Source organism: Schistocerca serialis, chromosome 6, assembly GCF_023864345.2.
Source record: "Schistocerca serialis cubense isolate TAMUIC-IGC-003099 chromosome 6, iqSchSeri2.2, whole genome shotgun sequence".
Classification (NCBI taxonomy): domain Eukaryota; kingdom Metazoa; phylum Arthropoda; class Insecta; order Orthoptera; family Acrididae; genus Schistocerca; species Schistocerca serialis.
This window is the reverse complement of record NC_064643.1, coordinates 723,715,404-723,741,998: the sequence shown is the minus strand read 5'-3', so window position 1 is coordinate 723,741,998 and position 26,595 is coordinate 723,715,404. Positions and strand designations below refer to the sequence as shown.

Sequence of the window (26,595 nt, the reverse complement as noted above, 5' to 3'; positions counted from 1 at the left end):
TGGTGGCTCCACCGCCCCGGCGGCCTTTTGTTCACCTGAAGGAGCCATGCCACTCACTTGATAGCCGGCTGAGTGAACCTGGGGCCGTCCTGGAGGACTGGAGCAGGGAAAAATTCCAGCCCGTTTTCGAGATTGAGGAGAGGACTTCTGGGGCTGTAGCCAGGTGCGCTCACTAGGCCGCCACGGCTGTGATTCAAATTAGCATATTAACGAAGGAGTTTCCACAGTGAGCGAGTGAGTGGGAATGTATGTTTGCATTCAGTCACTGAAGTACTCTGCAGTTAATGGCAGGCTGATTTGGTGTGGCGAGCAGCAACTGGTGCCCGATCAGCAGGACCCCCGCCCACTGTTAGTAATCGCCACAGTAGTGGGATCAGCTGCGTCAGCCTGCATCCTGCTGCGGCCGCTAATTGATTGTTTCAATTAAGGAGCTGCTGCGTCGGATGAAGGGCCGCTCACAAGGCTGGCTAACGCAACGTCGAGGCAGGCCCTGAAGGCGAAGGAGTCTGCAGCGATTTGTGCGCGCGCCTGCAAACTGCAGGTCTCGACGGCTAATTTTTGCCATCAGGTTTGTTTGGATACCGGACCAAGGAAGCTCTGTGCACTGCTCTGATTATTTTCGGTCAGTAGAACCCTTGGGCTCCACACGTCTTCGCTAAGCTGTCCTCAAGGGAGAGGATGGGAGGCATGAAAGCCGATGTGGAACGGGAAGACTTCTGCGACCACACAAGGTGGAACTTCGCGTTTCGAAGCTTTCAGGCGCGCGATCAACGCATAAAATGCTTTCGGATTACGCTGTGTGCTACGAAATGTGAACCAATACCCTGTGAGATCGATTTACACGCCACAGGCTCAGCGGAGCAGACGCACTGTTGGAATACAGCTTAGCGAGCTACAGTGCCGTATATGGTGTTTCTGTTGTGGAAATTTGCAAATAATGGGAAATATGCTATGTTGAATGACATGATGGCATGTCATGTTACACGACATCGTGTATCGTGTTACTTTACTGGACAAGGTGCATTAATTTACATGACAAGGGTACTAATACTAACAAATAAAAAAGCGCGAATATATCAAGATGTTCTTTATTTAAATGTATTTCAAACTGCCAGATAAGTCGAAAAAGTAGTTCCCTTATTTTACATCCCTAACTCTGCCCAGGACATATTTGTCTTTTTTGTGTTATACAAGGGTTAACTGAAAAGTAATGCCTTCACCTTCGTAACTCTTCAAACGTTGGCAGCATTGATATGTGGCAGGTACTGGCTTGTTCCGTAGCCTCTTCTCTACAGCTCCGGTTGGCGGGAAGCCTTAGCATTGAACGGTTGTGTTGTTACAGTGTACAGCATGGAACCCTGCGCAGACGGTCGGTCAATGCGATTTAAGCAACGCGCAGTCATTGAATTCTTGACAGCAGAAGGTGTCACCGCAAAGGAGAGTCATCGGAGAATGAAAGTAGTTTATGGTGATTGTGTTGATATGAGTACTGTGCGTCGTTGGGCGAGTAAGTTTAAAGATGTTGAGGTGGGTCATCCGTGGTACCCATCGTGCACGGATCTTCCGATAGCCAAGAAAAACAATAATGTGACCCACACGTTCTTGTGAAATGCCGAATGTGCTTGCGGTTCCTGAATCAATCTGTCAACATTTTGCTTGTGAAACTCGGTGGTTGCTGGAACAGGACGTCAAACTCTTTGTTATCACGGAGGTCAAATGTTCCCGCCTCAGCATCTTTAAACTTACTCGCCCAACGACGCACAGTACTCACATCAACACAATCACCATAAACTGCTTTCATTCTCTGATGTATCTCCTGTGGGCTGACAGTTTCTCCTGTCAAGAATTCAATGACTGCACGTTGTTTAAATCGCATTTACCGACCGTCTGCGCAGTGTTCCGTACTTTACACTGTAGCAACACAACCGTTCAATGCTAAGGTTTCCCGCCAACTGGAGCTGTAGAGAAGAGGCTACGGAACAAGCCAGTACCTGCCGTATAGCAATGCGGCCAACTGTTGAAGAATTACGAAGGTGGAGGCATTACTTTTCATTCAACTCTTGTAATAGGAGTATTTCTCATTCTGCTACTACATACAGTGTGTTAACTGTAAAACGGCAGAGTTGTGAGGGGAGTGCGGGGAGAGGAGGAAGCAAGCATTGGCTGGCGAGGGGAGGGGAGTCGTTGGGGGGGAAGGAGGGGGGGGGGGGGAAGACGACGACAAGGCACGCCTACCAGTTGCAGTGCTGGCACTACAAATTGAGTGTCATGCTTACACGAAAGCAGACGAAAGGCTTGGAAGTAAAACTCGCGTTAAATGTTGTTCGTAAACGAAACTGAAATCGTCATCTTCATTAAAATCTATACATATAAAAATGAATGTAAGTAAGTTTGTCTACTATGCGCTCACAAACCATTCATCCGATTGCAATGAAACTTTGGTGAGTTGTTCTCCGAACGCCCGAAAAGAGTAATGGAAGCAATTTTTTCTGCTCCCTTCCCCTTTCGCAGCATTCAATCACACGCAATATAATTTTGCAAGCATCGCTTCGTAATACTGGTTTCCTTCTAACCGTAGGCCTACTGGTAGGGGTTGTTGACGACTCCCGAGATGGGCCAGCAACTGCCTCTTCACTCATTTTGATAATGTTTAGCACAACTTCACAATAAAAACACGCAGAACAGTACAGCGCAAAACAATAACGAAGCAGACGACAATGGCTACCTTGTACAACACAGTCAGCTACTTTATGTGTGCAGCAGTCGCAACTGCGTGCCTACCGAAGCCTCCCGACGTTTACCGTCTTCTACCGATTCAGGACTAGGGAGAGGTCTACCATCTAAAAGTTTACACACTGTACATAGTTCTGGGCTAAATCTCAAACCTAGCGGCAGTGTGGGTAGAGGCCACGGTCGGCGGTGATCGATCTCTCGGATGATGATCGGTCAGATAGCGTCTCCAATACTTTCACTGAGGAGAGGGCTATTTGACAGTGCTGGATTTTGGCTTTCACTTCTCCTTCTTGTCACTCTATGTTCATTCGTTACATCTGCATCTGTAGTTTGCGTGGCTGGTGGTACTTTTTACTGTACCACCCATTAAGTTTTCCTTCTGTCGCATAGTTGGATGTTGCATTGAAGAGTCACTCCTATGCCACTGTCCTAACAGTTATTTGCTTAATTTTGTCTGTAAGATTTCTACGCGATAGGTACGTGAGAGGCTGGAAGTTACTCCTAGTTTCTGCCCTGAGACACTATATTTGCAGCTGCTTTTGAAATATACTGCATGTCCATTTCAGCGTATTCCAGTTCGTATTTTTCATCTTATCGGTTACAGTCTTTGGCTAATCAGAGAAAACCTGTAACCATTCGCAAACGCCTTCTTTGAAGACGTTCAATGGCCTCTTACGCCTGAACAGATGTGCGAAGGATGATGGCATGGTGTTAGTCTCTGGCCGGTCCCTAAAGTACAATTTTTTTCTGCTGAAAAAACTTACATTCATATTATTCAACTTTCGAGAACTGCAGCATCCATCGTTCAAAAAGCATTCTGACAATCATTTATCTTCGTAAAATACAGCGTGATCTTTCGTGTCATGATTATGGAATCAGATACTGCAAATAGACATTTAATGCCGATCGTCCGGTAGCGTGATGCGCACTTTCTCGTTTTTTTTTCTTTGTGTTTGCAATTTAAGTACGTGTTTTAAGTCGATTGTCTTCAAGGAGAAGCAGCCAGGTTCCTTAACAGTTGAAAGTGAGGGGGAAGACTCCTTATCAACCTTCACGAGCTTGGATGAACTTCCCTTGGCACACTATTTCAGAGTGTCATCCGACACTGCAACTCACAGTATGGACTACAGCAGGGGTGTCCAAACTGTTAGCTCACCTGTGCCCCAAAAAGAAAGAGAGAGAGAGAGAGAGAGAGAGAGAGAGAGAGAGTGAGAGGGGGGGCGGGGGGGGGGGGAGGAGGAGGGAGGACGTTCGGGGGTATAGGGCTAACACATTAGAGTAATATAAAATTTATTTATCTAGGATTCTTTTTTCTAAAAAAGCATGGTTGTCTTAATTTGACATTTAAGAGGGTTCATTAATGATTCTATATGTAAGTATATACAAATAATAGCGTGATAATTGACTTGCGATAGTCACAGAATGATGGTACTGTTAGTAGCTAACACTGACAGTAATTCCAACGCACGATAATCAGGATTGCGGTGAAAAAGGATCTTTATCACATTGCACAGAAATAACATAGAATTTCCTTTCACTTCCTTAAATTAGTTTCATTATTGTCTCGAAATCTCTAGTTACGCAGATGCAACTGAAGTAGGCGTAATGTAATAGACCAGCGCGTCTGACGGATTGGCCGGTTATAAGAACGAAACTCTTGAGTGTTAGAGTACACCACGGGCAGCAGTGTTAAGAACGGCATGGACCATTGAGAGAATAGCATCTTATGACGGAAGTTTCAATTTGAAAATAACCTGTTTATCATTACTTCACATAAACGGAATTTTATGGATTTTTTTTTACCAATTCTCTCTGATAGATTGTCACGTCTTGAACAGAATTGACACTGGCCTTGGGCTGCAAATGGATACCCATGGAGGATACAAGGGACCTCCAGCTTTCCCCGCCTGCAGTCCGGATTTCTGCCATCCCCCCCCCCCCCCAATCTCTCTCTCTCTCTCTCTCTCTCTCTCTCTCTCTCTCTCTCTCTCTCTCTCTCTCTCTCTCTCTCTCCTCCCACGTCTTTATTGGCCGTCTTCGTCCTGCCTTGCCTTGTACCCATACCTCGTCCACTAACATTGACAGGTGATCTTTAGACATTTCTTGGACGTTTCTAAATCACTTCAGCTAAGTCTTTGGGGTAGTTTTCTCCAGAGGCTTTGCTTTTTAATTTTCCCGAAAGTCTGTTGTTTCGGATTCGGTCCCTTCTCCTCGTGTTTTCATTTCTACTGCTTGGAACTGACAGTTAAATCGCCTACTCCACTGTCAAAAATTCGCATCCATGGATCAGTGCCGGTATGTGAGTATATAACAGTATCGCTTGCGATAACTTTCTCTTAACGAGAAGTTCCATTTTACACAGGGATAAACTATAGTAAACTATCCCCGTGAGGGTAAGAAACAATAAAGCTCACACGGGCATGTTGCTGGAAATGCGTTCCAAGAGAGGGTCACGACTTGAAGGTGTAGATGAAAGATCTTTGTCAGTGTACGTATCAATGATTGAAAGTACACATGAGAACACTTCAGGCAAGTGGGAATGTACTGTCTGCAATATTGTTTTGGTAATATGATTGCAGCGAACTATAAGCTCTGTTTCAGCCTCAATGTGTGAACGGGGATCATTGGGGACTGTCGCGTGGGATCGGTTATTGCTCCACAACGCCTCATAGACGATGCGTATATGCAGACCTGCGGGTGACCCTGCGTCCGCTGCCTTTGGTGGTACGACGTGTGATGTGGTTACTACATGATGATACTCCAGCTTACTTCCTTATTTCGGTGCGGAGGCATCTCGACATCTACCCTGACCACAGATTAAGGCATTCGGGAGGACGACGGTTCAATCCCGCGTCCGGCCATCCTGATTTAGGTTTTCCGTGATTTCCCTAAATCGCTCCAGGCAAATGCCGGGATGGTTCCTTTCAAAGGGCACGGCCGACTTCCTTCCCCGTCCTTCCCTAATCCGATGAGACCGATGACTTCGCCGTCTGGTCTCCTTCCCCGAAACAACCAACCAACCACAGATTAAGACAGGAATGGTGCTGGTGGTTCGCTGCCACCATACCACTAAAACAATGGTACAGACAGAACGTCATCACTTGGTTAACGTGTTCTCGTGTTCAATAATTGAAAACTACACTGTCAAATATCTTTTATCTCCACATTCAAGTGCGTATACCTCATGTGGAACTCATTTCTGGCCGTATGTCCATATGAACCATTCTGCTCCATACCCTCTCAGGGATTGTTCCCTACAGTTTTTAGTCATCCAAAACGACCTTTTATACGAATAAATTTCGGTAGATTGTGGTTACGATTGGCGTAAGAAAAACAGAATTCGAATGAAGCAAGTTTACTGGAACCAGTCACTGTTTATCTATAGCCACAACGCGTTTCGAAGGTTTAAATCTCAATAATCAAGTGGATGTACGTGTGTTACTATGACGTGTGTGTGTGTGTGTGTGTGTGTGTGTGTGTGTGTGTGTGTGTGTGTGTACTGTGTTAATATCTTATACTAACTTTTGGCACTGTCTACTGGAGAAACAAAAACGCTATTACAGAACATGGTTCTGGGATTTTTTTTGACTAAAAAGTAAACGTATATCTCACGGTGAAAATAAAAACACACAAAACATTACATGTAAACCGTCATTTTTCGTAAACAAAGAGTGTCCGGAAACTGCTAGCTGGAAAGAACGTACAGCAAAAGAGAAACATATCACAAAGTACAACCAATATACTTACTTACTTATCGCGAATGGACCCAGAAGGATCACGCAAAGCTTTCTGACTTCGTTTCTTCCATACTTCTTTCATTCGTTCTCCATGTTTTCTTTTTCTTTCTTCTGTCCATTTTGTTCCTGGTCTCTTTAGTGCTTCCTTCTCCGACAATACAATCCACTTTTCCACCTTATTTCTAAAAGTTTTTCTATCTTTGACATCTTTAAGTTCAATATTTGCTTTTTGTAAATCTAATTTTACTTGGCTAATCCATGGTGTTGTTGATTTGACTTTTTCTATGTAAGTGAGAATTCTGTTGGTGAGTCGTGTGGGGGGAAGTCTAGTGACATGTCCATAAAATTTTAATCTTCGCCTTCTTATGTCTGCTGCCAGGTTTGATATAGTTTCTGTGGTTCTTCTTGATTGTATCCGGTATCCTCCTTCTGTTAATTTTGGACCTAAAATCTTTCTCATAATTTTGCGTTCTTCTTTTAGTATTTTTTCTAAATCACATTTTGTGTGGAGTGTGAGCGTTTCACTAGCATATAGTGCTGCTGGCTTAATTACTGCGCAGTAGTGTCTGATTTTTGTGTTCGAGGAGATGCATTTTTTATTGTATATTTCATGTGTCATACCATATGCTCTCTTCGTTTTCTGTTGTCTGATCTTCTGTGCAACTTTCTCTCCTCCGGTTGGCTCCAAAATTTCACCTAGGTATTTAAAATGTTTTACTCTATTTATTTTTCCATATTTTGTGTTCAAACTGTGTATATGGAATTTCGTACAGAAAAATTCTGTCTTTTGAAACGAAATTTGTAAACCTACTTTATCCGCGCATTCCTTAAGGATCTCTATTTGTTTGGTGGCGATTTCTTCATCATCTGCAAGTATGGCCAAGTCGTCCGCGAATGCTAAACAAGATATCTCCACGTTGTCTTTGGTTCTTCCAAGATGGATTGGTTTCCAGTAGGATTGATTTTTTAATATATCATAAGAACATTATTGTTTCGTAATAAGTTTTCAATGTGTGTGGAGATTTTTGTTGGAGTTGCTGAATACATGCGTTGGAAGACCTCCTTCGCGTTGTGGGTATAAATAAACTGTGACTGGTAACAGTAAACTTGTTTCATGCGATATCAGTATCAGTAACAGTCACGGTAAAGCCTCAGCTAAAATGTTCGCATTTAACCCTTCCCGTTACCAGGCTTTTTCACACCTATTTTACCAAGCGGGGTATTTGGACTACCCCAAAAGAGTTTTTTGTTTTATTGTAATATTTGTTCTCAGATTTCGTTATTTCCATTGAATGGGTTTATTTAGTATTGAAGAACAGCTTTTCAGGTTATTAGAAGTATTTAATCAGATCACAGATACAAAGTACAAAAAATTTTTATATCCTTCACTAAATTCAGTACTCAACGAACAGAAAATTAATGATCTATGTACCTCAACAGTCACTGCAGTAAAATAACACAAGACTTTTTTCAAAAAATGGTTCAAATGGCTCCGAGCACTATAGGACTTGACTTCTAAGGTCATCAGTCCCCTAGAACTCAGAACTACTTAAACCTAACTAACCTAAGGACATCACACACATCCATACCCGAGGCAGGATTCGAACCTGCGACCGTAGCGAACGCGCGGCTCCAGACTGTAGCGCCTAGAACCGCTCGGCCACCCCGGCCGGCAGACTTTTTTCAACTTTTCAGTCAAGTACATTTTTGCACTGCATGCACTTCACAGTAACAGTTTCTTCTCTGTGTGTATTACAAACAGGTTTCCTGCACGTTACACAACAATCTTGTTTTCCGATCTTCGTTTCGCTTGCAATGTTGACATCGTTGTGGCGTTGGTAACTTGGAACACTGGGTCTGGATCACTGCTGTCGGAATTGCAATTCCACAAGCTTTCAGTGCATCTTGTACATCTTTATGAAGACAGTTGATATTTTTGGCTCTTTCTTTCATGTTGCCTTTGCTGAGTCCAAATGCCAGTTCAGCCGTGAATAATTTACGTCGGCTTTGGTTATTCTTGTGCCATTTAGGAAATCTTTGCGTGTACTGAATATACGCACTCATTGCTGCAGTATCTATAATTTCCATGAAGATTCTTAGTGGCCACCGCCTCGTTCCTCTAACACAACCCGTATTCTCTTGTCATTTTGTCCCCATTATCTGCAGCATCTTTGGTTTTGTTGTAATGCAGTATGATTTCGGGTTTGTGTTCACTTCCTTCACCACTCACTTGTCTCTCATTATGCTGGGTAGAGAGTAGTATTACTGCCTTTCCCTTCTTTGGAACATAGGAAACTAGGATCAAGTCATTTGTGAAGCCAAACATTGAAGAGTGAACTTATCTCTTCCTGTTTGGCAAGAATTCCTTCGGAATCTCTTTCTTATAGGAATGCAAGGTACCAATCAATATCGTGTTTCGCTTTAGTAGTTCAGCAGCCAATGGAAAACTGGTGAAAAAAATTATCAGTTGTTACACCATGACCGTTATTCAGAAATGGTTCCATCAGATCCAAAACAACTCTGTCCTTGATTCACTTCTCGAGTATTGTCCACCATTCCTGTGTAAATTTGGACCCGTAATAAGTAAGATGTCTTCACATCAGCGCAAACTCAAATTTTAGTGCCATACTTGCCAGGCTTGTTCCTCATATAAACCTTAAAAGGGCAGTTTCCTCTGTACATTGCTAATCGTTCATCAATAGTCACGTATTCATAAGGATAGAAGTTCTTGCACAAGTTAGATTGAAATTTGTCGAACACTATCCTGATGGCTTGTAGCTTGTCCTTAGTTTCTTCAATTCTCTGTGCTCTTGTGTGTCTGTTGTCAAATCGCAAGAATTTCAGTACAGACAAAAATCTGTTCCTTGACATGGCAGCAGAAACTAATGGTTGCCGAAAGGCAACATTACTTCCCCACAGATCGGAAGCACTTGTGCGATGTCCATGAGTTCGACCAGCTCCTATTGGATTTGCTAATACAGCGTACACTTCAGTGGCGTTTATATCTCTCCATGTCTTTTTGTTCGAAGAATGAGCTGCATTCCACAAAGAAATCACTCGTTTGGCTTCCCTGTTCGCTTCTTCTACAATAACGCTCACGATTTACGGTGAGATAAATAATAAACATGACTCTGTTGTTGTTTTGATTGTTTTTCCATCATTCACTGGGCGAGGTGTTACGTTCAAAATGTTGCGACGTCGACGCCGCCCACCTTTTGGTGGTTCACTAGGAAATTGTAGTCCACTTCTAGGAACAAACAAATCTCCAGTATATTCGTCTTCTTCTTCGTCATCATCCTCTTCTTCTTTTTCTACTTGTTCACGTAAATGTGTAGTGTTTTCCGATATTGCATCATCAGCTTCATCTGATGCTATTATATGGTCTTCGTCAAGAGGTTCCATACATTCATTCAGTTCATTATTAATGTCCCATTCGTTTTCATCGTCACTGACATCAGAATTGTATAGAATTTCCACGATCTCTTCGCTAGAAAGTCCTTTGGACATCCTTACTTGCAGATGAAATTCTGACTCTTGTAATGTCGGCTCAACAGTAAACGTCAAATTCAACTCAACAATAGTAACCAGCAACAATAACAAACATTGGATCTATGGAAAAACTCAACAAACAAGATATATTTCCCAAAATCTTCTTTTTCTACAAATAAGATTGGATTGTTAGGGGAAAGAGACCAAACAGCGAGGTCATCGGTCTCATCGGATTAGGGAAGGACGGGGAAGGAGGTCGGCCGTGCCCTTTCAGAGGAACCATCCCGGCATTTGCCAGAAGCGATTTAGGGAAATGACGGAAAACGTAAATCAGAATGGCCGGATGCGGAGTTGAACCGTCGTCCTCCCGAATACAAATAAAAAAATAAGACGTTTCACACCAAGCGGGGTAGTCTCACAATCCCACCAATAAATGATTTGAATAACAGTGATAAAGCCAAAAAAATTAGACAGTCGTGAGTGTGATTTCAACGTCAGTAATTTTAGTACAAAGTCATAAAACCACAGGCATGTGGCCCTTCAGATAATATTATTATAGGGAAAAAAATCAACCTGGGATAGTCAGAATACCCCGCTCGGTAATGCGAGGGTTAAAGATAGAGTCGTGTCGATGTGAGCGCCTTGAATGTTTCCGGCAGCCTCGGCACGCCCTCCCCTGTGGCGCTACCTGTTGTCGCGCCTCGCGTCGCGGCCTGCCTGGGACGTGACTCCGCATGCTGCAGAGCCCAGAGCCCGAGGCCGCTCGCGTTGCCGCTCGCTACGCACACGGCCGTGAGCAGACGAGCCATCGATCGCGGCTCGGTCTGCGGTCGCGGGCAACCAGTCGCTAATGAGCGCCAGCCGCGCCACACCGGCCGGAGTCGTTACGGGACGGCGTCCACTCTGCCTACGCTGAGACTCCCTCTTTCTTCCCTTCTCGGCTGGCAGACACTTTTGCTCTAACCTGTATACAGCATTCTCTGTTCCAACGAGAAAATAGCTGCTGGGCGGAATGTGAGGTTTCTGGCCGTCACAATGTGAACGCTACATCCTTTTGCATTGTTTATTGTGTTGCGCATGCAACAATAAGGTGCAGTACAGCAGCTCAGTTATCATATTTGACTTCCGTTTATTCATTTCGCTAGCGCGTATTGCTGTTCTCTGAAAATTTCGTGGGTGACAAGACAGCAACAACCACCACACTAGCACGTACTGGCCGTCACGGTTGTGGTTGTGGAGATGAGACTCAAGAGCTTATATTTGCCCCCATTTCGATTATTTGGTTACCATTACAGAACTTTCCATACATTTTCCAAAAAAGACAGCGCTGTTGGCGCGCACACTTTGCACGCACGTTTTAAACTTTCGGTGGACTGCTCATTGTTCACGAAGTTGTTCGGATAATCAAGTGCTGACAGATTTTTCCCATTGCATGTAGCCATTGCTGCGAACTTTGTATCGTAAAACATAATAGGACACGTCCTTTCAGCTGGCCGTCCCCTACACAGGGCCGCAAGTAGTGCAAGAGGGGGAGAACAAGTGATAATGAGACTAAAGCTAACCAGGCTGTAGTAACGGCTTTGGTTGGCTGAAGGGAAGAGAGATTGAGCAGTTTCTTGACGAGTGCCTCTGTTTAGTGATGTCTTTCCCTTTACCTGCCTGTATCGTCGGCTCCGAAGTTCACAGAGGCCCATCCCGGCCTAGGCGAGCGGGTGTCATTATTGGACAGCTGTTGCGTGAAGGACTGTGCAGTTAACAGCGTCCTTCCGTTCGTCATTCAATGTTGTTGTCTGCGGTTAGGTACTGTAGTGTTTTTGGCGGTTCGTTGTTGCAGTGTCTTTTGCTGGTAATATTCCAGTTGTAGCCGTTGTTCGCCATAGAGACCACACTGCCCATTAATCCACACAGTCGGTTTTGTGCATGTTCTCTCTCTCTCTCTCTCTCTCTCTCTCTCTCTCTCTCTCTCTCTCTCGTGTGTGTTGGGGGGGAGGGGGGGGTCGTTCCTGGTTATGGTATTGCACTGTAGGGTTCCAAGAGTCGTTAAAGTCGAATGCGAATCTGTATTCTGATAATGCGACTCTTCCCTCCCCCCTCCCCCCACACTGCATTACGCGGACTTAAGGGCTCGTAATATCGCGGTCAGCTTCCCGTAAATACACGGTCCAGTCATGTTAATGTGACCACCGCGTATGTTCGACGTAAGCATGCAGCAACGACTCACAGACGGCTCGTGGCAACACTAGTAGTGGAGGGCAGGTAAAGTGTGTCGAGTGGACCCGGAAAACAGTGCAGTCGTTGTCGTAATGCGGAAACGGACCTATTCACCTGATGTCATTGCCTTTCGGGCCAAGGGTAGAAGCATTTCGAAAATAGCCGAGTTTGTGAACTGTTCGCTTGGCGCCGTGGTTAAAGTATATCATGCATGGCAAAATGGTGCTATCCAAAATCGGCGCCGAGGCAACTGTGTGATGCACCAAGGGCCATTGGTGACGGGGGAGAATGACGGCTACGGAGACGTGTGCGGGCGAATAGACGTGCAGCTGTTCAGCAGCTGATAGCCCAGATGAACCGAGGGGGCCACCAACGATGTCTCCTCAACGAACGTTCAGAGAATGTTGCCGCGTATGGGCTTCCGCCTGTTTCGAGCACTCACGCTGTCTGCTGTTCATCGGTGACGAAGGCTGGAATTTGCACGCCACTAGTGCAACTAGATGTCCACTGAGTGCGACACGTGGCATTTTCAAATGAATAGCTTTTTTATGCTCCATCGGACACATGGCCGTTAGCGGCACGGCCTGAAACTTTCGAAACCAAATACCCTGCAACAATCGTCGGAACGGTTCAGGTCGGAGGGTATTCCGTATACTGGAGCAGCACCAGTATCCATCTGTCCTTCGGGACCATCTCCACTCCTACAAGCAGTTTTTTTTTCCTCCTCGGCGCGATGGCATGTACCAGCAGGACAGTGCAACATTTCACACAGCTCGCAGTGCACGTGCTTGGTTGGAAGAACACCGGGATAAGTTCACCGTGCTCCACTGCCCACCAAACTCCCCGGATTTAAATCCAGTTGAGAATCTGTGGGACTACCTGGATCGGACTGTTCGCGCCGTGGATCCTCATCCGAGAAACCTGGCACAGCTGGCCACGGCGTGGCTCAACATTCCTGTCGGCACCTTCCAGAACCTCACTGACTCTTCTGCACATCTCGCAGCGGTGTGCGCTGCAAAAGGTGGCTGTTCAGGCTTTTGACAGGGGCCACGTTAATGTGACTCGACAGTGTATTATTATGAGGAAAGTATCAGGACAGTTATGTAGTTATGAGAGTCGAGGGGCATGAAAGGGAAGCAGTGGTTGCGAAGGGAGTGAGACAGGGTTGTAGCCTGTCTCCGATGTTATTCAATCTGTATATTGAGCAAGCAGTAAAGGAAACAAAAGAAAAATTCGGAGTAGGTATTAAAATCCATGGAGAAGACATAAAAACTTTAAGGTTCGCCGATGACATTGTAATTCTGTCAGAGACAGCAAAGGACTTGGAAGAACAGTTGACCGGAATGGACAGTGTCTTGAAAGGATGATATAAGATGAACATCAACAAAAGCAAAACGAGGATAATGGAATGTAGTCCAATGAAGTCTGGTGATGCTGAGGGAATTAGATTAGGAAATGAGACACTTAAAGTAGTAAAGGAGTTTCGCTATTTGAGGAGCAAAAAACTGATGATGGTCGAAGTAGAGACGATATAAAATGTAGACTGGCAATGGCAAGGAAATCGTTTCTGAAGAAGAGAAATTTGTTAACATCGAGTATTGATTCAAGTGTCAGGAAGTCATTTCTGAAAGTATTTGTATGGAGTGTAGCCATGTATGGAAGTGAAACATGGACGATAAATAGTTTGGACAAGAAGAGAATAGAAGGTTTCGAAATGTGGTGCTAAAGAAGAATTCTGAAGATTAGATGGGTAGATCACATAACTAATGAAGAAGAGGAGCTTGTGGCACAACTTGACTAGAAGAAGGGATCGGTTGGTAGGACATGTTTTGAGGCATCAAGGGATCACAAATTTAGCATTGGAGGGCAGCGTGGAGGGTAAAAATCGTAGAGGGAGACCAAGAGATGAATACATTAAGCAGATTCAGAAGGATGTAGGTTGCAGTAAGTACTGGGAGATGAAGGAGCTTCCACAGGATAGAGTAGCATGGAGAGCTGTATCCAACCAGTCTCAGGACTGAAGGCAACAACGACAACAACAACAACAACATCAGGACAGGGCCTTCGGATAGGCTGGGCCCTGTTTGTCCTCCTCCTCCTCCTCCTCCCCCACACCACCACCACCACCACCACCACCATCCTCGCACCATTCCCTTCTGCTGTCCACTTCTTCACGCCGGATATTGCTTCTCTGACGATAGCTGCTGAATGCTAACAAAGCGGAAGGAAGTAAATTCCCTCTTTGATCCCGCAGCGAGTGTCCCTTCAAAAGAATTGTTTGTTGAAAGGGTATCGGAACGTGGTATCGGTCGTGCGAAAAGTTGCTTGCGGTCAGAGAAAAGCTTTACGTGGAGCGCGCTCTTGAAGATACCACCAGAGGCGGAAACTACTTGTGAGAACAAAGAGATGATGTGCCTGTGCTGATGCCGTTGTACGTCGCCATTGTCCGGCGTCGACGTGACCCTCCTAATCAATTCTCGGCTCAGCCGTGGCTCTCGCGTGATGGCGATTCGGACGTTAGCGAACTGCTGGCTTGTAAGGTGTAGTCTCGTGTATGCGACGGGAAGCGTAAATGGCTCTTGAATTACTTCGTTCTGTTTACCAAGAGTTCTTTAGAAAACTCGCAAACTCTCGTGTGGCAGTTTGTATTTAATACTTCATTGCTCACTTTTATTATTTTTGTGCTGCAGGAAATGCTGAGGAACATGGTTCTTTCCGCTCCAGTATCGAACTAGTAACGAGGAAAAAATCTGAACACGTGAAAGCTTTTTTACTTTGCGGCCAAGTTAGAAAACAACGCTTGTACCTCCATGTGCAACGGTTTTTGCGCCTGTTACAGCATGCAGTCGGATGATTGCAGCATTTTTCTGACATTTCTTGCAGCCACCGCAGTGTTACAGTTTTTGCGCGTTTGTATATTCGACGTCCGTACAAGCGGGCCGATCATGCGTAAGGTAACAACTCGTAAACATTTGCGGGGACGATTGTTAGCGCCGCGGTATCCCGATATTGGCCAAGCATTGTCGTGGCAGCAAGTTTAGCTGCAAAATGCGGCAGAAACGCTCTCAGTAACTTCTTTAACTACGAGTAATGATATGGAATGTCTGTAGCGCAGAACAAGACATTATTACTGCGCAGATAGCAAGTTTCATACCCGTACACTCAGATGTATGCCTTGAAGAAACTGCGAAATATCATCTTACCTGCGTTGCTGCCTCTGGATCAGGGGTCCCGGGTTCGATTCCCAGTAGGGTTGGCGATTTTCTCTGCCCCGGGACTGGGTGTTTGTGTTGTCATCATCATCATCATCATCATCATCATCATCATTCGTGACAGTAGCTCGAATGGATTGCGTGAAAATTCGACTGTGTAAAAATTGGGACTTTCTACGGGCGTTGATGACCGAGCAGTTGAGCGCCCCACATCTTCTTCTTCTTACCTGCAGAATATCATCTTACCTTGTACTACTGACAATGCTGTTGTTATCAACACTTCCACAACTGCATGATACTAAATTTTACAATATGTATCAGTGAGGAACACGTTTGCAGGCATTTGTAAACTCACGGGAACCTGGTACGTGCACCGTTGTCACAAACAAGGACCACAGATTTCTACACGTTAGGCTTCACTCGCTTGTAGTTTTCTGCACTACATAAGGAGTAGTTTCCAAATTTTCCACAACGTAATTCCTTTGTCTTTTATCTGTTTGCATCTCGTTCGTCACCGATCTATTTCTGGACGCAGATTATTATTTTGTTTGCATCTGCTCTTGTGACCTGCCACCTACGGACTAAGAGCGATCGTATCGATGCTAGACATTAAAAAACTCGTAACTCCATCTGTGAAAACTTCGTAATTCCAGTAAGCAGTAACTCCATTACCAGAGAGACGTTTGAAAGTGCATGGATTTCTCTAACCTGTGAGGAGCTAGGCTTCTACCATACGGTTACATATGGAGCAACATTGTGTATCATTTTACATTTTTTTTAACAAACTGCTCTTGCTTCTCCTGTAAAGTTTAACAAAATTGAGTTACAGGTTTTCATTGCCTACCATCAGTATTTATCGTTGTTGCACTTGCACACATGCATTTCTTACAGACGCAAGGATTTTACTATTGATCCAAAGCAGAACCCAACAGCGTCTTTGCTTATAAAGAAAGACTTTAAGGGCTGTAGCTCAGTGGAAGAATTTAAACTACAAAATTCTTTACAATACCACCAGAAACTAAAGGCTGCCGTCAACAGATACTTACGGACTCTCAAGTTGTAATGGGTGGAAATTCACTGAAGTTACCTTGGGCCAAGCCGAATACGCGCAGAAACGCCTTACTCTCATATTTGAAGTGTTTGCGCAGAATATTTCGCAAATGTGTGGCGGGCCGTCTTCGACGCAATAGTAGGCCTACCTCTTGAATTAAGCGGGCGACCCCATGGCTGAGGTGCTGGCTGGCTGGCTAGGCACTGTGCAGGGCGCTGGTGCGATGTAGGCCTGCTCTTACGAATGACGAGTTTTCAGGTGGCTGTCCCGCCTGATCCACGATGGTACATAACTAGAGGACTCCTCACGTTTACTGGTTCTCCCTGGCTACGGTTTTGCCTCGGAGGGCGGTTGTCTTCCGCCTGTTAGTGCTAGTATCACACTACTAGATGTTAACTCTGGAGCCCTTCTTAAGATTGGCAACATGACCAGTGCTTTCTTTCAGTCGGGTTGAATGCATTACTTTGGGGTATTATATTCTACCTTACGGATCAGGGGGTCAATCTGTTGTAGGTACTGCTCAACAAACTGTTATTTCAGAGGACTTGTGCTGAAAGCGGTTAAATTTCACTGCGCCAGAACAACGCATGGAATCGATTTTTCGTAGTAGACACTCTTTAATTCAGTGCTTTGACTATCAGCATAAATTACATCCTCTCGGCACTGAATACTTTCTACCTAGTCCCGTCTGTGAAGAGCACTGCCTGCAGAAATTTGTGTGGTGAATTCAGGTTATTCTTCGTGTTTAACCTTTGCATCAAACACTTAGGAGTGATAGATAAAGTTCTGAGGGACAACTTTTGTTAAAGCCAAAATGTTAGCTGAAGCTTTCTGGTGACACAAGGTGTCCTTTGTATTGGTTATGCTACTGAGAGGCGGCAGGACATAGGCAGTCAGCTGCACGTGAATGCTTTGTTTGTTGCCTATAATCTAGTCGCCTGCTCTGCGTGAATGGAGGTAGCAAGAGTTGCTGTTCCGCTTCTAAAATACCTTTCTCCTCATAGAGACGCTCTTGTCAAGGCTTTTCTGTTTAAAATCACTGTATCAATTTACTGGGTGGATAGTATGTGGATACATCGTACCTGGTTGGTAGACCCTGCTGGTTTGGTGTAACCTCGTCATCCCAAGGCCGGCGCATTCAGTAAAAAGATGCGTACTGTCTCTGGAAAACGTTAGCAAATATTTTGTCTCTAACAAAAGTTGTTCTGCATGACGTGATGTATCACCCCTAGACTACTGATGCAAATGCTTTGGAACATACTTTGTGTATATGGAGATCTATCGCCGTAAGGGAAGGGCACATCTGGCATTAACAAGCCTAGCACGATGCTCGTCCTACTCGGTATCCCCTTTTTCCGTGTTGCACGCCTAGGAGCAACGTAGCTCACTATTGGTATTGTCCTGCCGACCGAACTGAGTGCTCCGTCTACTGTGTGTGGTCGTTATATTTACTTCCTTTTTCAATTGGTGGTGCTATGACTCTTTATAGAATGTGAAAAAATGGTATACCCAGACTTAAGGCACACATCAATGAAACTAAGAAGAAGAACTTCTGTTACAAGGTCATAGATCCATAAAACGCTTAAATTCCAGGCGCACTTTTATAGTGCGTAAGTGAGGGCAACATACAAGAAGAGTACATACCAGCATATCACATGAAACTCTTACTTGTACGAAAAGTTCAAAGTGCCACCAGCACGTACATCAACCCATCTTCAACCTCAATCCGGGTTTCCCTGACGAATCACCGTGTTTCACAAGAATATTGTGCATCCGGTACCGGCGTTTACCGCATAAGTAGTTTCAAATGCCCTCCGTAAATGAAAGGTTTGACCGCTTCGGCCCAGGAAACGTAGAGACCAGATAACTGATCTACTTCTTAATATATATCGGTCACAGAAACGTTGTTTTCTTTTGTGTGTTTACGCCAACTTACTGAAATCATCAGCAGCTCCGCCATACATGAAGTACGTATTCTGTCGCACTGAAGAAAGAAGAATTTGTTTCCCGATAATTAACGTGGTATCAAGAGTTCTAAGGACTGAGCTGTAACGCGGAAATAAAGCGCTTCCGGACCCGTGTCCATAGCTGGTGTCTCTCCTGATGAGTCGTCAGCCGCATTTTCTCCGGTGTTTCGGCAGATATTTGTAGTTGTGTGTTTTCAACGTGCAGCTGGTGTCAGCCCAAACAAATCCTGCTCGTCACGTCTTTCATACGACGCCCAGCGTCGAGGGAAAGCGTCGGTTTGTTTTCCATTACACACAAATTGATTTTCAAATGTGAATTTTACGTATCCTTTACACAAAGCGCTCCCAAAGAAATCTATCGCGTTATTCATTTTATATTTATGTTTTTACAGTAAAACACGAAAAATAATTGTTCCTCGGGTAACGACTGAGCAGCACACTTCCGCATGGCGGCAAGAGTCAGCGCGGGTCAGGGCGGTGTTGTCGCCGCTCGAGTATTCGTTGTATCTGGTGTTTTACTCTTCCTGTAAATGCATATCGGTAAAACGAACATTGCAATAAACTAGTTTGGGGTCGCTCTGTCGAACAGGTACGTAAAATTCCACTTTAAAAACCATTTTGTTTGTAATGGGAAACAAACTGAAACTTTCCATCGACGCTAAATGTGGCATGAAAGACATGAGCAGCAGAATTTGTTTGGGCTGACTCCAGATACACATTGCAAAAACAAAATTGCAAATATCTCCCGAAACACTGGAGAAAATGCGCCTAACGACTCACTGGAGAGACAACCTGTGAAAGAGATTCTCTACTTCTGTGTGCAAAGAACTCGCCCCGAAAGTTTTGCCGCAGTCTGAAGTGCATTATTTCGTTGTTTGGATCGCTAGTAAATTATCGATAGCTAGTTCGTTTGACCGTAAATTGACGACTTGGACACATACGTTCCGCGGAAACAGAACTCGTGAATTCTTCCTTAGACGCCTCCTGTTGCATTTGATAAGTTGTAATTTAGTCACGATTAGGTACAAAAATTTTGGCATGTAAACGTAGTTTGGCTTTCGTGTTTCGCAATATTTAGTTCAGTAGCCATACGGTGTGTAGAATGTGTGCAGGAAAATTCGGCATTTCGTATTACGCGATATTTCCCACTTATCCGTACATACATCTACTCTGTCGAAAAATTACTCCTGTTTCAATCGCGAATGGTGTGCAGGAAGAACGAACGTCAGTAAAGCTCCGTATTAGCTATAGTTTCCCCGGCTTTCCCGTACGCTCATTTCGCGAAGTAGTGTGCTGGCTGACGCGAGGGTTTCGTGCGATGGCTCTTCGGTGGGGCTGTGGGTCGGCGGCCGGCCACGCGCCAGCTGAGTGTGGGCTGTTGTGACCGCAGCGTGGCGAGTGATGCGGCGGCGGCGCGCGGCCCATGTCCGGCGAGCTGAGCGCCGACCAGCTGCAGCAGCTCTACCTGTGCAGCCTGCTGCTCGCCAGGAAGCGGTGAGTACCCGCCACTGCCTCTACACTTGTCTCTACACTCCTCCCCCGCCATCGTCACCTGCATTCCGAATTCCGGCGTTAAGCTAGACAGCGCACGCAGCACCGTGTGACAGGAGCTGGCCATCTGCATGGTCTTCGCGCTCTACCTCCTCCATCTCCGCGACCATGATCGCCAATGTCCACAAACACCGCCGCCACCAACACCAACACGATTATCGTCCCCTTGAACACCGTCGCCGCGCTCTTCGCCAAATTGGACTCCGTACAAACTTATTACACTACTGGCCATTAAAATTACTCTACCAAGAAGAAATGCAGATGATAAACGGGTATTCATTAGAATAATATATTAATCTAGAACTGACATGTGATTACATTTTCACGCAGTTTGGGTGCATAGATTCTGAGAAATCAGTACCGAGAACAACCACCTCTGGCCGTAATAACAGCCTTGATACGCCTGGGTATTGAGTCAAACAGAGGTTGGATGACGTGCACAGGTACAGCTGCCCATGCAGCTTCAACACTATACCACAGTTCATCAAGAGTGGTGACTGGCGTATTGTGACGAGCCAGTTGCTCGGCCGCCATTGACCAGACGTTTTCAGTTGGTGAGAGATCTGGAGAATGTGCTGGCCAGGGCAGCGGTCGAACATTTTCTGTATCCAGAAAGGCCCGTACAGGACCTCCAACAAGGGATCGTGCATTATCCTGCTGAAATGTAGGGTTTCGCAGGGATCGAATGAAAGGTAGAGCCACGGGTCGTAACACATCTGAAATGTAACGTCCACTGTTCAAAGTGCCGTCAATGTGAACAAGAGGTGACCGAGACGTGTAACCAATGGCACCCCATATCATCACGCCGGGTGATACGCCAGTATGGTGATGACGAATACACGCTTCCAATGTGCGTTCACCGCGATGTCGCCAAACACGGATGCGACCATCATGATGCTGTAAACAGAACCTGGATTCATCCGAAAAAATGACGTTTTGCCATTCGTGCACCTAGATTCGTCGTTGAATACACCATCGCAGGCGCTCCTGTCTGTGATGCAGCGTCAAGGGTAACCGCAGCCACGGTCTCCGAGCTGATAGTCCATGCTGCTGCAAAACTGTCGAACTGTTCGTGCAGATGGTTGTTGTCTTGCAAAAGTCCCCATCTGTTGACTCAGGGATCGAGACGTGGCTGCACGATCCGCCAACGCGAGCAGCAATGTCACCATACGATTAACCGCAATTGCGGTAGGCTACAATCCGACCTTTATCAAAGTCGGAAAGGTGATGGTACGCATTTTTTCTCCTTACACGAGCCATCACAACAACGTTTCACCAGGCAACGTCGGTCAACTGCTGTTTCTGTATTAGAAATCGGTTGGAAACTTTCCTCATGTCAGCACGTTGCAGGTGTCGCCACCGGCGCCAACCTCGTGTGAATGCTCTGAAAAGTTAATCATTTGCATATCACAGCAACTTCTTCTGTCGGTTAAATTTCGCGTCTGTAGCACGTCATCTTCGTGGTGTTGCAATTTTAATGGCCAGTAGTGTATATGAGAGTAACACGCTACTTACACGATAATATGGCCAGAGTACAATAATAACGTTTATAAAAGGGAGTTGGACTCCAGTGACTGTACGTGCTGTCTTCTAATCAAATTTAAATCGTAACTACATTTGCAATTGCGTGGATCTTCTTTTCTTTTTAATATTGAGAGTGCTCGGGAACTGGGGAGAAAACTAGGACAGGGAAGGCAGTGTGGGACGTAACGAAAAAAGCAATCCCGCGTCCGGCCATCCTGATTTAGGTTTTCCGTGATTTCCCTAAATCGCTCCAGGCAAATGCTGGGATGGTTCCTTTCAAAGGGCACGGCCGACTTCCTTCCCTGTCCTTCCCTAATCCGATGAGACCGATGACCTCGCTGTCTGGTCTCCTTCCCCAAAAACAATCAACAGCCAACGAAAAAAAGTAGCTTCTGGCATCAGCACAGGCTGGCAGCCTTAGTTGTTGTCTCCATGAAAGTTACGTCGCTGGTCGAGGTGCAGGAAGGCCAAAGCGTCACTCAGATGACAAAAGTCATGGGATAGTGATATTCACATACACAAGATGGCGCTTGTGTCGTGTACACTAGGTATCAAGGGGGCAGTTCATTGGCGGAGCTGTCATTTGTACTCCGGTAAGTGTAAAGGTTTCCAGTGTGATTGTGGCCACACGACGGGAATTACCAAACACAGTGCCAAGAGCGTTCCGAGAGTACCAAACTTCAGGCTTTACCTGTCACTGCGAACAATGCAGTGGACGACGGCCTTCTCTAAGCGGCCTAGAGCAGCGGAATTTGCGTAGAGTTGTCAGTGCCAACTGGTGAGCACCGCTGCATGAAATTGCCGCAGCAATCAATGTAGGACGTACGACGAACGTATCAGTCAGCACAGTGCAGCGAAGTTTGACGTTAATGGGCTATGCCAGCAGGCGACCGACGCGAGTGCCGTTGCCAACAGCGCGACATCAATTGCCAACGCCTCTCCTGGGTTGGTGACCATATCCGTCGGACCCTAGACGACTGGGAAACCGTGGCCTGCCAGTTGAGTCCCGATCTCAGCTGGTAAGGGCCGAGTGTGGTAGGCTTAGAGTATTGCGCAGACCCCACGAAGCCATGGACTCGAGTTGCCAAAAAGGCACTGTGCAAGCTGGTGGTAGCTCCGTAATGGTATGGGCTTTGTTTACATGAAATGGACCTCTGCTTGGCTGCTTGGAGACCATTTGCAGCCATTCGTGGACTTGATGTTCCCCAACAATGATGACAAACAATGATGAAATTTTTATGGATGACAGCATACCTGGACAATTTGAGGGAATAATTTGGTCCCCAGACCGCCCGTCATGAATCCCATCGAACATTCGTGGAACATAATCGAGAGGTCAACTCGTGCACGAAATCCTGCAGCGTCAACACTGTCGCAATTATGGACGGCTATAGAGTCACCATGGCTCAGTATTTCTGCACGGGACTGCCAGCGACTTGTTGAGGCCATTCCACGTCTAGTTGCGCACTACGCCGGGCAAAACGAGTTCCGACACGTTAGGAGGTATCCCATGACGTTTGCCTATTGTGCGTTTACGAGCTGCCCCCACGCTGGCAGCCAGGCAGAGGCCACAGATTGAAATTTATCAGCGTAAGGCCGGTGCTTTCCCGTGTTCTGAAGAGTGCCTTCAGCACGTAGTATCTTATTCTCTCCCGAAGAAACACGGCTTGCAGAAAAATAAGAGCGTTGTCGCGGGCGGAGTAGTTTTACTTTCGGAGCATCTCTGATTCGAGGCCAGTTGCTGTGCGCGAAAATGCGTGATTAGTAAAAATGTCTGCGACGTCACAAAGGCGCAGCACAAGCAGTAGCTTTTTTGAGAAAGAAGCGCGAATTGGAAACCCATTGGTGTTTCAACGCGACACTCTTTCTTGGTGGGAGCTTTGTGCAAGATGGAATCGTGCCATTCGCCGGCTGAGTGTTCTTATTAAGAGATTGGCGGGAGTGTTCTGTTCTGAGCAACTTAAGGATCGAAGAGTTCCTTCAGATGTGATGACGCACGGATCTGGTGCGCATCTTAAGTTTGCGGCCGATCGAGGTCCAGAGTTCATGTTGGCGGAAGCAGAACCCTGACCCTGTAGCGCCCCCCCCCCCCCCCAACCACACACACACACACACACACACACACACACACACACACACACACGACGGCATCTTTCTAGTCCCCTAGAACTTGGAACTACTTAAACCTAACTAACCTAAGGACGTCACACACATCCATGCCCGAGGCAGGATTCGAACCTGCGACAGTAGCGGTCGCGCGGTTCCAGACTGTAGCGCCTAGGACCGTTAAGTTCAGCATTGCTTCAGTAGATTCATCTGTTCCTCAGTCAGTCAGTCCTACAGTCACTGTATTCGTTGGAATAAAAGCTTCTGACTGATTTTAGAACGTCAGTTGCATCTAAAGGACGCGTTCTCATTTAACTTCAAGTAATGCTGAAACTTAACAGATTTGCATGGTATAATTAACCTAGGGCACATTGTGCAATATCAGTTAAGTTCTTTCATAGTCGGATGCGTAAAATGTGTTTCCGATTGAATAAATTAATGTTTTCATTTAAAACATGTATCTGTTAACACCTTCCATTAATATCAAATTTAATATTTTGCAATTCTCCGTTTTAGGATCCACAGGTAGGATCCTAAATTCTTCGTCTGTCTGTTGTGCACAGTACTTTCACCCTGAGTCTTAAAGGTGTGTCCGTCTCCTGATTAACTTCCTCTGTCAGGGTAAACGTTTTAATTCGGCACAGGGTTTTGCAGTGTTACGTGGACTTAACAGTTAAACTTCAGATAGTTGACATACATGTCGCCGAAATAACGTCAATTACAAAGTAGTGCGCCCTGAGCCAAATTCTTAAACAAACAAATTGTGATAAAATGTGGGAGTCTGCTCTGTGTTGTGAATTATAAACAACATTGGGACTTAAAATTTAAAAAAAATTACGGAACTAAAAATAAAAAAATTATGAGCTAGAAATGTAGTAATATTCACAAAGAAAATCCGTTTCTATGTGACACACGAAGTCTACTGGAACACGAAGCGTGGAATTCCATTCATTGTCTTACGTCAAACTTTGGCATTTTTCATTGCTTTTTACGATAGCACCGAACATAACCATTCAGAGCGCACTAGTTGGAAACTGGTGAGTCTGTAGCTGTAGTGTCTTTGGAATTCCTCTGTTACAGAGCTCTGTTGCAAATTGTCGTCTTTACTCCTTGCCCTGGAGTACATGTGTATCATCTATTTGTGCAGACCGTGTCATCGTACTAGTTCTTTGAAATTTTGTTTGCGTTTTCTCGACGTTTCGAAATATACATTTCGCGACAGTTCTCCGATGTATAATCTAAAATACGTGAATGAAATATATTTCCTTGGAAAATGTATCACTCGAAAACGTCAGTGTAAGTGAACGCCAACATCCGTGTAATCGGAGTAGGCGTCTGCAGAGCGCAGCCATTCACCTCTGTTGCCAAGACTGGTTGATCATGGTGGTACGATATCGCCGTAGTTGTGTGGTTTAGGGCTACCTAGATTTCCTGGCAAGAGTAGAGGAGAGGCGAGGAGCTATCATTGAAGTTGAGCGCCAAACTGTTCCAATACATTACAAACGTCTCTGTTCTGTCCGCGCCCCTTCTTGCTTCTTACCAACTACAACGGCCCGGGCGTGAAAACGATAAACGAGCAGCTCACTCATCAGTCTTCTTCATTGCAACGTACTGTGACGCGCCACGCAGCGGTGGCGGTCGGAAGGAATAGGCAGAAAAGCGCCAGCGTGGCGCTCGGGGATTAGGAAGTGGTTGGACTGTTCGGTTGCCGGATGCTGACCCTACGCCCTCCAAAAGCGTCAGCCAGTGTCACGGCAGGAACAGGCGCACGCCCTCGTGAGCAACCACGACACCCGATACACCGGTGACGTCAGCAGAGAGCGCGTCGCGGTTCCGTCACCACGGCCGGCCCGCAGTCTCGCATTTTGCTGTGTTATCTCGTGTGAGGCCATCATGTGCAGCTCCTTCCTGCTCTACCTGGACACCTCCAGCCGTAAGTACGTAGCCTACTGCCACCCTCTACGGCCACTTCTCGTGTCGCCTTTCCTGAACTGGTTCATTAGACGCGCTTTTCTCAGACGTTCCCTACTCGCACAGATAATGTATTAACTTCAGGACAGCTGTTGCAGCCGTGTTGACGAAATGGCAAGAGCTACAGTGCAGTGATTTAAACATTTAAACAGCTAGGCTGTAATACTGCAGAACAGGAACGTGTGTCTAGATTTGTCAGACTTCGCTTTTAGTAAACTGTTTACACGAGAATTATCAACAAAGTCAGATGGAACCTGGTGACAGTCACTCTGAACATTACTGTGTAGTGATTGTGTACAGAACTTCAGCCGTCGTCACTAATTGGGTTTGTTGTGCAGTTGTAATATTACAGACAATTAGGCTTTTCTGAAATTTTCCGTTAGAGCTGTGATAAATTTTGTTATATCGCCTGAAATACACACGTATTATCACCAGTCATCTTATTTCGACATTTGTGTTTCTTAGGATAAGTTCTGTTGGAACCTGACTGTCAACTGAGGTGAGTGAGTTTAAGTCCACGTGCCGTTTACATGTCTTATGGCGACTTGCGTAATGCATTTCTTAATGTTATGATATAAAGTGACTAGTTACGGATACTCATCATCGCTCAGTTGACTATTTTGTGTGTGTGTGTGTGTGTGTGTGTGTGTGTGTGTGTGTGTGTGTGTGTATGCACGCTCCCATTTCTCGTTATTGTTTACCTTCAGTTACTTCGATGAGCGCTACCGTCCCAGTTGCAGCAACGTCATAACGGTATACCCGAGACAGACGGTTGTTACGAAAGTCACTTCTTTCGCGAAGGATGCGTACTTTCAGATTAAATTTTCTGTAATGAGCTCATCGTTTCTGCAGAGCTTAAATTACCCAGTTGTATTTTTTGTTGCTCTGTGCGACAAAACGCGAGAGCGAAACACGTGAACAATACTGGCATCTAGTGCCACGCGCCGAAGCTTTTAAAACTGAGTCAAATCTCACCTACCGTACGTTTATTATTCCTTGGGTCGCGAAGACAAATACTGTACTGCTAACCGAGACTACTCTCG

At 45.6% G+C, this 26,595-nt stretch overlaps 1 protein-coding gene across 4 annotated transcripts in view; it reads left to right on the top strand.

The window, feature by feature from the left end:
• Nucleotides 1-26,595, top strand: part of LOC126484047 (homer protein homolog 2) — a 384,728-nt gene that overhangs the window by 137,050 nt on the left and 221,083 nt on the right. Inside the window, exon 1 of one of the 4 annotated variants that reach the window (XM_050107388.1) lies at nucleotides 19,791-19,894. The exons of 2 other annotated variants lie outside the window; for them this stretch is intronic. In XM_050107388.1, coding sequence (XP_049963345.1) covers nucleotides 19,824-19,894 — 71 coding nt within the window. In that variant the 5' untranslated portion in view covers nucleotides 19,791-19,823. Of the gene's footprint in view, nucleotides 1-19,790; nucleotides 19,895-25,454; nucleotides 25,515-26,595 lie in introns of those variants that run through there. One more of the 4 variants, XM_050107391.1, reaches the window with a different exon arrangement.